General features: G+C 41.0%; 1 protein-coding gene across 4 annotated transcripts in view; it reads left to right on the top strand.

The window, feature by feature from the left end:
- Positions 1-723: 723 nt before the first annotated feature.
- Positions 724-12,476, top strand: part of LOC137217862 (lysine-specific demethylase 6A-like) — a 163,793-nt gene continuing 152,040 nt past the window's right edge. For 2 of the 4 annotated variants that reach the window (XM_067724853.1, XM_067724851.1), the window contains exons 1-2: positions 725-1,248; positions 1,441-1,504. In XM_067724853.1, the coding sequence (XP_067580954.1) occupies positions 1,100-1,248; positions 1,441-1,504 (213 nt within the window). In that variant the 5' untranslated portion in view covers positions 725-1,099. Of the gene's footprint in view, positions 1,249-1,440; positions 1,505-12,476 lie in introns of all 4 variants that reach the window. The other 2 variants (XM_067724852.1, XM_067724854.1) reach the window with 2 other exon arrangements.

Here is a 12,476-nt window from a genome sequence, read left to right as displayed (position 1 = left end):
GAAAAGAGTAATTTTTACAGAGGCCTAGTTTTTCTCACAACTATAGTATTTATTTACAGCAGCTCGGATTAACGCCCCACTTTGGGATAAGTGCAGTAAACAGCAATAGTGTGTGGAGTGCCATTGGGTGGGCCCAGGAGACCGCAGGGAAGACTATTCATTCCGTCCCGACTGGCACGTGGGCTGAAATCTTAAGGTCCTTAACCTCTTCTGTTACCACAAGGTTGAAAGGAAAAGGGGCAGGGAGAGTCCGGGCCGCGGGGTCGTTATTTCCTAGAGATGACAAAAGTCTCCGGTTCTGGGAGCGGAGATCAGTGACATACACTAGTTGCAAATAATGTGAACCAGCCCCTGAGGAGTCCCACCGCCATGTAATACCTCGTGCTAAGGGACAGGTAAAGGAGATCTATCCGTACTCGAGGCGCACTTAAGTCCGCCTCGAGGACGCACTCCCTGATCTCATCATTCGCCACCACTGCCTTCCTCGGTCATCTGGGCTACAGAGTAGCGAGGCCTGGAGCCTCCCTTTTCAAGAGCGTAATTTAATCACCCGAACGTTTTGCTAAATCTGGTGACTACTCTTTTCGCAACTGACGCGTCAGCTAACCAATTACCAGCGGGAATTTCCTCCCCTTCCGGTCCTTGGTTGGGGCGGCCTCTGGTATCTAGCAAGTTTTGTGGAGCCACAACTGACGTAAGGCAACAAAGGTCATGTGAAAAGAACCGTTCGCGTCAATTGGCGGCGCCCGGCTTTGGGGGTGCTGACGTGACGGCGACTTGGCTTTCGCCCTGTGATACGGTTAAAACAACTTTGTGCTGGTGCTGGCGAAGTTTATGATTCTAAGAAATTCTTCCATTACAGCGAGGTTCCGCTTTTTCTGCTGTCACCGCGAACCCCGCGATGTGACTCCCGGAGCCTAGCTCCGCATTCCCTGCTTTTGCTGTCACCTTGGGATTTTTCGTCGCCGCCACCTGTATTGGAGAAGCTGGTTGTGGTAAAGTTAGTTTGCCAGTCTCTCGAGGTTAGGGCGTCTTTTCGAGCTCTGGACTGGGGGTTGGTAGGTTTCAGCGTTGGGAGTTTTACATTTATTGCGTTTATATGAAATCTTGCGGAGTGTCGGTAGCTACTGCCGCCGCTGCTGGTGATGAGGGAAAGAAAATGGCGGCGGTAAAACCGAGCAGCGAGACCAAGGAGGGGTCCCTCAGCTTGACAGCAGAAGAGAGCGAGACACTCAGTGGACTGGACAGGTACGGACCGCAGTCATTCACCCAGGTGCCTCCGCACGGGCTGGAGCCGCTGTTCTGGGAGACCTGAGCTCGGGTTGCCTCCGGTGGCGGCCCCCAGGCAGCGGTCGCTGCTGTCGGAGCCTTGGGGTCAGGAAGGGACGGGTCAGTGGCTTTACCCGAGCGTTAACAAGTCGCGTGTATTTCTTCCCATAGTCGACTCTTTGGGTTCGTGAGCCTTCACGAAGATGGCGCCAGGACTAAGACCCTATTGGTCAAGGTAAGGCATCCTCGGACCTACAGTGTTCTTCGTTCACTCTCTGTGGGCTTTGGCTCCCGCGGCTCCTCTGAGGCGGGTCAGAGCTCGCTGTGGTCGCAAGTGAAAAATTATTTTTGCAAAAAAGACTTCACTTACTGCCTTGCGAAATTCTGAGTCGTAACCTGAGAAGCACAGAGGGCCGCGCTTTGTGACCAGGCGTAGCAGTTGTTTGGGGGCATTTTCGTTAGAAAATTCAAATTATGTCTGAATTTTAGCACCACAGGATCCTGAATGTGTGCAGTTTAAAAATTTTAAGAGTGTTATATCATTTGCGGTGTGTTTTTCTTTTGCAGTTTTTTCTTTGACGTCTAATTTTAGCTTAGCGTTTTAAGCTTTCTTATATCCTTGTTCTCAGAACAAGGTACTTTAGAGCGGTCAAGAGTTTAAATTGGGTATTTGAACAATATACTGATTGATACGTGTTTGATCTGAAGTTAAGTGATTTGTTTACTTGTTTGGGTCTAGCTGCAGAGAATATTGCTGTGAATGCCATTTTATGATCGTGTTGTTTCTGGAACCAGGGAGCTTTCCCTGTTTGTGTGAAAAGTTGTTGAGATTGTCATTTAGTTAATGGCTGCTCCTGTCGGCCAAGATGGCGGGAAATAGTGGGTGGAGAAATGACGAGGCGAGCTTTGAGGGAGGGAGGAGATAAAAACAGGGAAAGAGTAGCAATGAATAGGCTTTCGCGTCGGCTTGTGTAGCTCGATGGTGCTTAATAAAAACTAAGCACTATTGTTTAAAAGTAGAGTTCTTGTATCGTTACCAAGCTTTACAGCAGCATTCATAAACATTGACTGTGCTGTAGCCCATTTAGTTAATCTTATGTAAATGATTGCACAAAAGGCCCTCTAGTTTTCAGTCTCTGTCATTTTCTGTCTCCTGAGCAAAATTTGGTTAAAATATTTTCTGTTGTCAGTTGGTTCATAAAAGTTGGTAATTGTGCAACAAATATTGCTTCCATTAGATATTTTTTTCTAGCTGAAATCGATAGCTGTGGATTTCTCATAGTTTGTAATGCAATTGAAAGGGAAATATTAAGTAATTTTCATTTTAAGATGTTTTTCCTGCCATGATTCTTATCTTTAGTTTGAATTTGTGTAATCAACTTTCTTTTACCTGTAATCTCGCTTTTGTATTTGTTTTGAAGGCAAATAATGATCACAAACAACTGTAATATTTTTTTCACTAAATCTAGTCCATTTGATAAAACTTGAATTAAACTTCCATCATGTAGGTAATAGTTGCTCCATTAAAATGATCACTGGCAAAATAAATATTGATTAGCTCTGATATGATTTAAGCAGCAGTGATTGTTGTTTTTTAAAAAAATTGAGTATGTATTTTATTTTCAAAGTTATGACTGAAAAAATTCTGACCTTAGGGGGATGTTGTTTTTTTTTTTTTCAGGCATTTTATTTAACTCATTCTAGTGAGAGTGCTGTGGTATTCATTGTGGTTTAATTTAAATTTCTTTTTTTTAAAAAAAACATCTTTATTGGAGTATAATTGCTTTACAATGGTGTGTTAGTTTCTGCTTTATAACAAAGTGAATCAGTTATACATATACGTATATCTCCATATCTCTTCCCTCTTGAGTCTCGCTCCCTCCCACGCTCCCAGAATGTTATTTTATAGCAGTGTGACTTGATAGTTTAACTTAAGGTTGGTCAAGTTGAGTATACTGACGGTAATTTGGAAAAGAATGGGCAAATCTATTACTTTGGTTATGATAATGAAGAAAAAAAGTATTGTGATGTTTTATGTGCTCAGAACTTTAAATATCCATATGCATGAGTTCAGATAAATTCTCAATTAGTGGTGCTAAATGTTGGATAGGAATTTGGTATGAACTGTTAAGATACTGTGCAGTATTGGGTTTAAATTTTAAGGAACTGTCTTCAATTATTAATTGTGAAGGTGAGCATGTCTTTCTCAAATTACAGTAACATTTTAATAGTGAGAAGGCTTGAACTTTCATTGTGTCTGGAAGATTTGTAGCTTCATAAAATGCTTGAGTAATGTTTCGTTTTGTTAAACTACTGTAAATGTTTTGAGTGAAATGGAAATAAAAAATTAAACTTGATTAACATTTAATTTTATGACTTGTGAATTCCTACCTCTTCCTAATGAAGACTCATTAACCTTAATATTAAAGTAACTTAAGTGCAGGGGCTTCCCTAGTGGCACAGTGGTTGAGAGTCCGCCTGCCGATGCGGGGGACGCGGGTTCGTGTCCCGGTCCGGGAAGATCCCACATGCCGCCGAGTGGCTGGGCCCGTGAGCCATGGCCGCTGAGCCTGCGCGTCCGGAGCCTGTGCTCCGCGAGGGGAGAGGCCACAACAGTGAGAGGCCCACGTACCGAAAAAAAAAAAAAGTAACTTAAGTGCAGTGAAATATTCTGGGCTATGTGAGCAAACTCATGGATCCATCTCTCCCTCCCTTTCTAGCTTTGTTGAGTTATAATTGGCATAAACTAAAACTGCTGGTATTGAATGTGCACAGCTTGACAAGTTGGACATATTTCCTCAAAGCCTGTGTTTAAATTAGGCTCTTTTCTCTCAACTTCCCTAGTCTTCAAGGGTGCTTTCTCCCAATGGTTAGCTTCTCTGTCTTTGAAAAAAAATTTTTAAGTGTAAATGTTGTTACGTACCATTAGAATTGTTTAATAATAGACGCTTAAAACTGTGAAATATAAGAATTTTTAAAGGATTGTCATAATATACAGTGTTCAGGATTTTAGATTGAAAAATAAATTAGTAATGTATTGCTTTTAGTAATACTTTAAAAATAAGCTGTAAACAGCTAGTCGTTACTTAATCAAAATTTTTGAACTGTCACATGACCTTAACTAGGTTGCAGTTTAACCGGTGCTAACATTTAATCTTATGGTAATGTATATTTCAACATTTTTTTTTTTTTTTTGGCTGCAACATGTGGCATGCAGGATCTTAGTAAACCCGGGCTCCCTGCAGTCAAAGCATGAAGTTCTAACCACTGGACTGTCAGGGAATACCCATATTTCAACTTATTTTTTAAATGGGTGTATTTTAATTAACCAGGCCTTTTAACAGAAATTAACAGTGACTTTCCTTGCAGTTTAGAAAATGTTTTAGATTGATTTTATGTTGGATAGAGTTGAAATAGAATTGTCCACTGAAATAAAAAATGCACAGCCTGAGAGCTGTGAGTTTCAGTTTTATTTGGGGCCTTACTGAGGACTCTAGCCGGGGATACAGCCTCTCAGTCCTGAGGAACTGCTTTGTATAGGTAAGAGGGGAGGTCAGTATGTATCTTGGTAGAAGGTTTACGGCTACTCATGAGGCACAAATATCTTAATGATTTAAGTGCTTTTCTAAGTATGGGAAGATTCAAGAAATTGGGTTTGTAAAATTTTCTCCTGAAAATATCTGAACTATCTGAAGCCCTGCTTTGCCAGCTTTTTCTAGAGCACAGAGTGCCTCATGCCTCTTCTCCACCCTTAGCTCTTTTCCGTGATGTTGAAGGTCAGCAGCTGCCATGGCTAGTGGCCCAGTCTTTGTAGAGGCAGATGACAAATGACATTCTTTAGTTGGCAGAATATTACTAATATAGTGTTGCTTTAAAAGAATGCTGGGGGAATGTAGTCTGATTATTGCTGAGTTACCCATTGCTACTGTTGTTTGTTTAGAAGTATCTTTCTCAGTTTTTAGTCTTATCTCCAGCAGCAGTCCCCAACCTTTTTGGCATGAAGCACTGGTTTTGTGGAAGACAGTTTTTCCACGGGGTTGGGGTGGGAGGATGGTTCAGACTTGCCCGCAGCTCACCTCCTGCTCTGTGGCCTGGTTCCTAACAGGCCCAGGACTAGTACTGGTCTGCGGCCTGGGTGTTGGGGACCCCTGATCTACATAGTGTTATTGAAATTTTGCTTTTTTGGAGTAATTATGTTAACCAGTAAAAGAATTAGTAGGGAAGTTGTAGTTTGTTTAGTATTCAACAATGTGTGGGACTTCCTTGGTGGTCCAGTAGAATTAAGACTCCATGCTCCCAATGCAGAGGGCCCGGGTTCCATCCCTGGTCAGGGAACTAGATCCCGCATCCCACATGCTACAACTAAGAGCCCTCACGCCTGCATGCCACCACAAAGATCCTGCATGCCGCAACTAGGACCTGGTGCAGCCAAATAAATAAATCATACATACATACATATTTAAACACCACCACCAAAAACAATGTGTGCTTTTTGCCCTGAAGGATAGTTTTAGAAGAGTTGGCATTTAAAAGTTTTTGCATAATGGAAGTGGTTTAAAATTGATTGAAGGGCTTCCCTGGTGGTGCAGTGGTTAAGAATCCGCCTGCCAGTGCAGGGGACATGGGTTTGAGCCCTGGTCCGGGAAGATCCCACGTGCTGCAGAGCAACTAAGCCCGTGTGCAACAACTACTGAGCCTGCTCTCTAGATCCTGGGAGCCACAATTAGTGAGCCTGTGAGCCACAACTACTGAGCCTGCACGCCACAACTAATGAAGCCCGTGGGCCTGGAGCCCGTGCTCTGCAACAAGAGAAGCCACCACAATGAGAAACCCATGCACCACAAAGAAGACCCAATGCACCCAAAAATAAATAAGTAAAATAAATAAATTTATAAAAAAAAATTGAAGCATTCATTTTTCTAGATTTGATCTTAATGCATGGAGAAAAATTTATTAAAATGGTTTCAGAAGTGGCTTTTTATACAGTAATATTTCAGTGGTGATATTTAAGGTACCCTTACATTATATGTATTTTCTGTTTGTTGACATTTAAGCATATATTAATTTCCTTTTTTTTTTTTTTGGCCAAGTCTTGTGTCTTTTGGAATCTTAGTTCCCTGACTAGGGATTGAACTCAGCAAGTGAGGGACGGAAGTGGGGCGGCCCACAGCAGTGAAAGTGCCAAATCCTAACCACTGGACCACCAGGGAATTCCCTATATTCATTTCCATTTTAAGAAAGTTGTTTGGGTTAAAAAAAGTGACAATAGAAACGTCATGTTTTGCTATTTAGAAATTGTCTTTAATTTGAGGCATTAAAAATTATTTTCTTGTTAGGAAAGTTGTATTCTAAACCATTATAGTTTCAGTGCACGTTACTAGACAAAGTTTTGCCTAGGCATTATGTAGGAATGTTAGTATAAAATTTTGGTATAACACTAGTCATAAAGACCAGAAGAGATTATAGGAAGTGTTTTCATATTTGGGCACAATTCAGAACTGGCAGGTTATAAATGGAAACTTTCTTTTTTTAAAAAAAATTAATTAATGAATTTATTTTTGGCTGCGTTGGGTTTTCATCACTGTGCATGGGCTTTCTGTAATTGCGGTGAGCAGGGGCTACTCTTTGTTGCAGTGCACGGACTTCTTAAAGCGGTGGCTTCCCTTGTTGCGGAGCACAGGCTCTAGGCACACAGGCTTCGATAGTTGTGGCGCTCGGGGTCAGTAGTTGTGGCTTGCCGGCTCTAGAGAGCAGGCTCAGTAGTTGTGGTGCATGGGCTTAGTTGCTCCGTGACATGTGGGATCTTCCTGGAGTGGGGCTCGAACCCGTGTCCCCTGCTTTGGCAGGTGGATTCTTAACTACTGTGCCACCAGGGAGGTCCCAGTGGAAGCTTCCTTAGTTTCAGCTTTTCTTTTTAAAAATGAAATTGCTCTATTTATTTTATTTATTTCGGCTGCTTTTGGGTTTTTGTTGTTGTGTGTGGGCTTTCTCTAGTTGCAGCGAGTAGGGGCTACTCTTCGCTGAGGTGCAAGGGCTTCTCATTGTGGTGGCTTCTCTTGTGGCAGAGTGTGGGCTCTGGGCACTAGGGCTTCAGTAGTTGCAGCACACGGTCTCAGTAGGTGTGGCTCACGGGTTCTAGAGTACAGGCTCAGTAGTTTTGGTGCAGAGGTTTAGTTGCTCCAAGCCATGTGAGATCTTCCTGGAGCAGGGATGGAACCCTTACCCCTGCACTGGCAGGCTAATTTTTAACCACTGCGGCATCAGGGAATTCCCGAAGTAGATCCTTTTAGAATTGAATAAAGTGGGGAATATTTGACACTCTTGTTAAGGTATGAATAAAACTGTTCTGTCTGATAGGAATTGTTGTGACTTGGGTCATAAAATTTGTAAGGCTTCACTCATTAAACAAAAATGAAGTTTTAGTGCTTGGCCAATTATGGAATCAGTGCAGACTTTTTTTTTAAATTGGTTACATGATTTTTTATTTTAAAGTTTGTTTTTGCATCGCATCTTGTGATGCTTTGAGATATTTGCAACTCATGCTAAATAAACGATACTAATATTTTTGCAGTGAGGTGTCCAGAGGGCTAATTTACATTAAGAAAACTTATAACATTGAGTCGACAAATTAAGGCCTACCTGCACATGTTTACAGGCTGTGGGGTTTGTTTGTTTTGGCAATGCCACATGGCTTGCAGTATCTTAGTTCCCTGACCGATTTCAATCGGGCCAAGGCAGTCCTAACTACTGCCGAGTCCTACCACTGGACCACAAGGGATTTCCCTACAGAATGTTGTTAATGTAGGTTATTTAATGATTGCCATCTGTGAACTTACATTGAATCTTCAAATGATTCGCTTATAAATTGAGATAATAAGTCAGAGCAATAAAAACTAAAGTGTGATAAGTGCAAGATTTTTTTAATCTATAGAGATAATAGATATTTCTGCCTACTGTAGGAGAGGAAAAATCCTTTTCTCTCTACTCTTCTAGGTTGTTGGCTGAAATTCCTTTGTAATAAAAGGTAAATTAACAGGAGAAAAAAGGAGTTTGATAACATGTGTACCTCCTGTATACATGACAGATACCCAGGAAAATTGAATAACTCCAAAATGGCCCAAGCCACCATCTTAAATACCATTTACAGATTAAGGCAAAAAAGATGTTGGGGGTGGGAGGCAAGTTAAGAGGGAAAAGCATGGAAACTGAGGTTAAGGTTGTCACGTAGATTTAAATCTGGGTTCTGTCTGTTGATGATAGTTTCTTGTGATTTAGAGTCTTCTGTCTCTTCCTGGTACCAAAAGGGAGACATCCTTAGAGTGTTGTTTTCCCTTATAAATGTAAATGTTCCTTATGTTTACAACTGGAACTCTACTCCATTTTTAGAGATACTTTTGGGTCTGTGGCTTCTCAAGAGTAAACACTTCAGAATAATCCTATCTATGCCAAAGAGGCTTTTTTGGGGTGGCGTATTCTGCTACCTTTCATTATGTTGAGCTTGTTACCCCTTAAGTGTTGTAAGACAAAGACCCCAGAATGTCAGTGAAGAAGGAAAGTATAAAGTGCTTTAAAAGTTCACAGTAAAGATCAGTTTAACAAATTAAAGTTTGAATAGCTCTTTCTCAGTAGGAGTTTCTTGGTAATTGTTTTCTTGATTTAGAGCATATTGAAGCATTTTCTAATATTATTTTAAAAAGCGTAGTTTAAAATTAAGATTTTAGCGCTTAGAAACTTAAAGGATAATCTATTCTAGGCTCTGTTCCTCTCTGGGGTCATTTTGTAGTAATATTTACTTATGCTATAGTTTTTTATCTTGAGACTTTTTAACGAGTATTCATTGATCAGTTTAAGAAGTTCTCTGACAGATTTTTGGAAGGATACTTGGGAATATTTAATAATGGTCATCTTGGACCCATATTCCAGGGCTGATTTACATTATGTTCCCACCCCATCTCCCCTTTTTTAACATGGCCGTATATAACTTAAAATACACCTTAAAGGCTGTGTTAGTCAATACCCAGGAGTACAGATTTTATATATACCTAGAAGTGGATTTGCTGAGTCATATGGTAATTCTGAGTTAAATCTTGAGGAACCAGTTGTTTTCCACATTTTTTTTTCCTTTTTTTGGCTGCACTGCATGGCATGTGGAACTTCCTGGACCAGGGATCAAACCTGCGCCCCCTGCAGTGGAAGCGCATAGTCTTAAGCGCTTTTGTTTTCATAGTTTACCATTTCCCTACTTTTTGCTTGGATTCAGAGTTATCTTTTACAGACATGCTGTAGTTGGCTCTTTCCCAGGTCCAGTCTGGCATCTCTGACATTTGTTTGGAATGTGTATACTGTTCACATTTAGTCTCAACTTAAGGATACCTACTCCTTTATTTGCTTCCTGTCTCTCTCATTTTTTATTCCTGTAAATAATTAATTAATTAATTAATTATTTGGTTGCACTTGGTCTTAGTTGCTGAAGGTGAACTCCTTAGTTGTGGCTCACTGGCTCCTTAGCTGTAGCACGTGGGCTCCTTAATTGTGGCATGTGAACCCTTAGTTGCGGCATGCATGTGGGATCTAGTTCCCTGACCAGGGATCATACCCGGGCCCCCCTGCATTGGGAATGCTGTGTCTTACCCACTGTGCCGCCAGGGAAGTCCCTCCTTGTTGTTGTTGTTGTTGTTGTTGTTTGGTGGTACGTGGGCCTCTCACCGCTGTCGCCTGTTCCATTGCGGAGCACAGGCTCCGGACGTGCAGGCTCAGCGGCCATGGCTCACAGGCCCGGCCGCTCCGCGGCATGTGGGATCTTCCAGACCGGGGCACGAACCCGCGTCCCCTGCATCGGCAGGCGGACTCTCAACCACTGCGCCACCAGGGAAGCCCCCCTCCTTGTTTGTTGTTTTTTTAGTTGTATCTTTTAAAATTTATTGAAGTTAAATTCACATAGTATAAAATTCACCACTTTAATACTTTAAATCTGTACAGTTTAATGCTTAATATTAGTACATTCAAAATGTGTGGTTGTACTGTTACCTGATTTTGGACATTTTCATCATCACCCACCAAACAATCCCAGCAATTACTACCCATGGCCCTTCTCTGCTCACCCCTTAAGAAACAAACAATATGTGGCCTTTTGTGTCTGTTTTTTTTCAGTTAGCATAGGTTTGCAAGGTTCATCTATGTTGTATATCATGTATCAGTACTTCATTCTTGTTTGTGGCTAATATTCCATTATGTGGATATGCCACATTCTGGTTATTTATCCTTCGATGAACATTGGGTTATTTTCAGTTTTACCTGTTATGAATACAGTAACCCCTTGCTTATTCTTGGTTTTGCTTCTCTGGTCTCAAGTTACCCCCAGTCAGCTGCAATCCAAAAGTAAATGAGAAATTCCAGAAATAATTCATCAGTGTTAAATTGTGTGCTGTTTTGAGTAGCACGATGAAATCTCTCCCTGTCTTGCTACCTCCTGTCCAGGATGTGAATCATCCCTTGTCCAATGTATCCATGCTGTAAATGCCACCCACCCCATAGTTCACTTAGTAGCCCTCTCAGTTATCAGATTGACTGCCCTAGTAATTATATTCAAGTAACCCTTATTTTACTTATTAATGGCCCCAAAGTAGAAAAGTAGTGACTCCAGCAGTTTATAAATTAGGCACAGTAAGAAAATATCCAAATTGCAATGTTTGTTATGTATGGTATTGGGAAAAAACCATAGTACAGTAAACCTTTGAAAAACATAGGTTTGAACTACAGAGTCCACTTAATTCTTTTTTACACAGTTAATATGTATAATACTATAGTGGTACATGAATGGAAGTTGGTTGAATCCTTGAGTACAGAACTGAGGATGCAGAACTTGTGTTAGGAAGGGCCAACTGATGGTGAACTCATACTTGGATTTTTGACTACTTGGGTATTGGTGCCCCTAACCCCTGCATTGTTCAAGGGTCAGTTGTGTATATAGGCTTCAGACATCCCCTGGGGTCTTGGAACATATCCCCCAACTGTAAGGGTGGACTACTATAGGACATTTTGTTGATGTTCCTCCTGCCTTTATGACACATTACTTGTGTGGTAGGTATCAGTTCTAAACATGGAATATGTCATTGCACTGCCTTCTGATCTCCGGTTTTAATGATGAAAAGCCAGCCAGTAATGAGATCATTTTCTGCCTCTCAACACAGTAAGTCATTTTTCTGTTGTTGGTTTAAAGATGTTTGATTTGTTTTTGGCTGTTAACAGTTTGCCTGTGGATATACCTACGTCTAGTTCTGTTTAGTTTTAGTCCCTGGACTTTCTTTAGCTTCTTGGATCTGTACTTAATTTTTCAAAAATCAAAGTTGCGGGGTTCCTTGGTGGTCCAGTGGTAAAGAATCCACCTTCCAATGCAGGGGATGAGGGTTTGGTCCCTGGCCAGGGGGTAAGATCCCACACCTGAGTGCCACAACTACTGAGCTTGTGCGCCTCAACTAGAGCCCCCATGCTGCAAACTGCAGAGCCGACGTTCTTTGGAACCCGCATGCCACAGTTACAGAGCACACAACCTGGAGCCTGTGCGCCATAACTAGGGAAGAGAAAACCCACATGCTACAACTAGAGAGAAGCCTGTGGGCCACAGCGAAGAGCCTGTGTGCCACACGAAAGATCCTGTGTGCTGCAACTAAGACCTGACACAGCCAAAATAAAAAATAATAATAAACAATAAATAAATCTTTAAAAAAAGAAATAAAAGTTGGGAAGTTTCTGTGGTAATTACTTGAAATATTTTTCTATACCCTTTTCCTCTCCACTGGGATTCTCATTACAGCTAGGGTGTAATGCTCGACATTATCTCCACAGGGGTCAGAAGCTCTTTTTTTAAAGTTAAGTATTGTAATTGTTTTGGATTGGACAGTTATATTGATGTATGAAATGTATTTTAATGGCTCTTTTGCTTATTTCATACTTTCTGTTGAGCGTATCAACTTTAGCTTTTCATAAAAATAATATTTTTAGCTCTAATTTCTGTCTGCTTTCTTATGACTTTTGTGTTTAGATTCTGCATGTGTTTATTAATTTGAGCACGTTTTCTTTTATTTTTTTGAACACAATTTTCTTTAATTTATGAATATGTTTGTAATAGCTCTTTTGAAGTTTTTGTGAATACAGTATATAGATTCATTTGGGGTCAGTTTCTGTTGACCTTTTTTTTTTTTTCTTTT

This window comes from Pseudorca crassidens, chromosome Y, assembly GCF_039906515.1.
Source record: "Pseudorca crassidens isolate mPseCra1 chromosome Y, mPseCra1.hap1, whole genome shotgun sequence".
Lineage (NCBI taxonomy): Eukaryota > Metazoa > Chordata > Mammalia > Artiodactyla > Delphinidae > Pseudorca > Pseudorca crassidens.
Note: the sequence above shows the minus strand (reverse complement) of the source record. Positions and strands in the feature narration are given on the sequence as shown.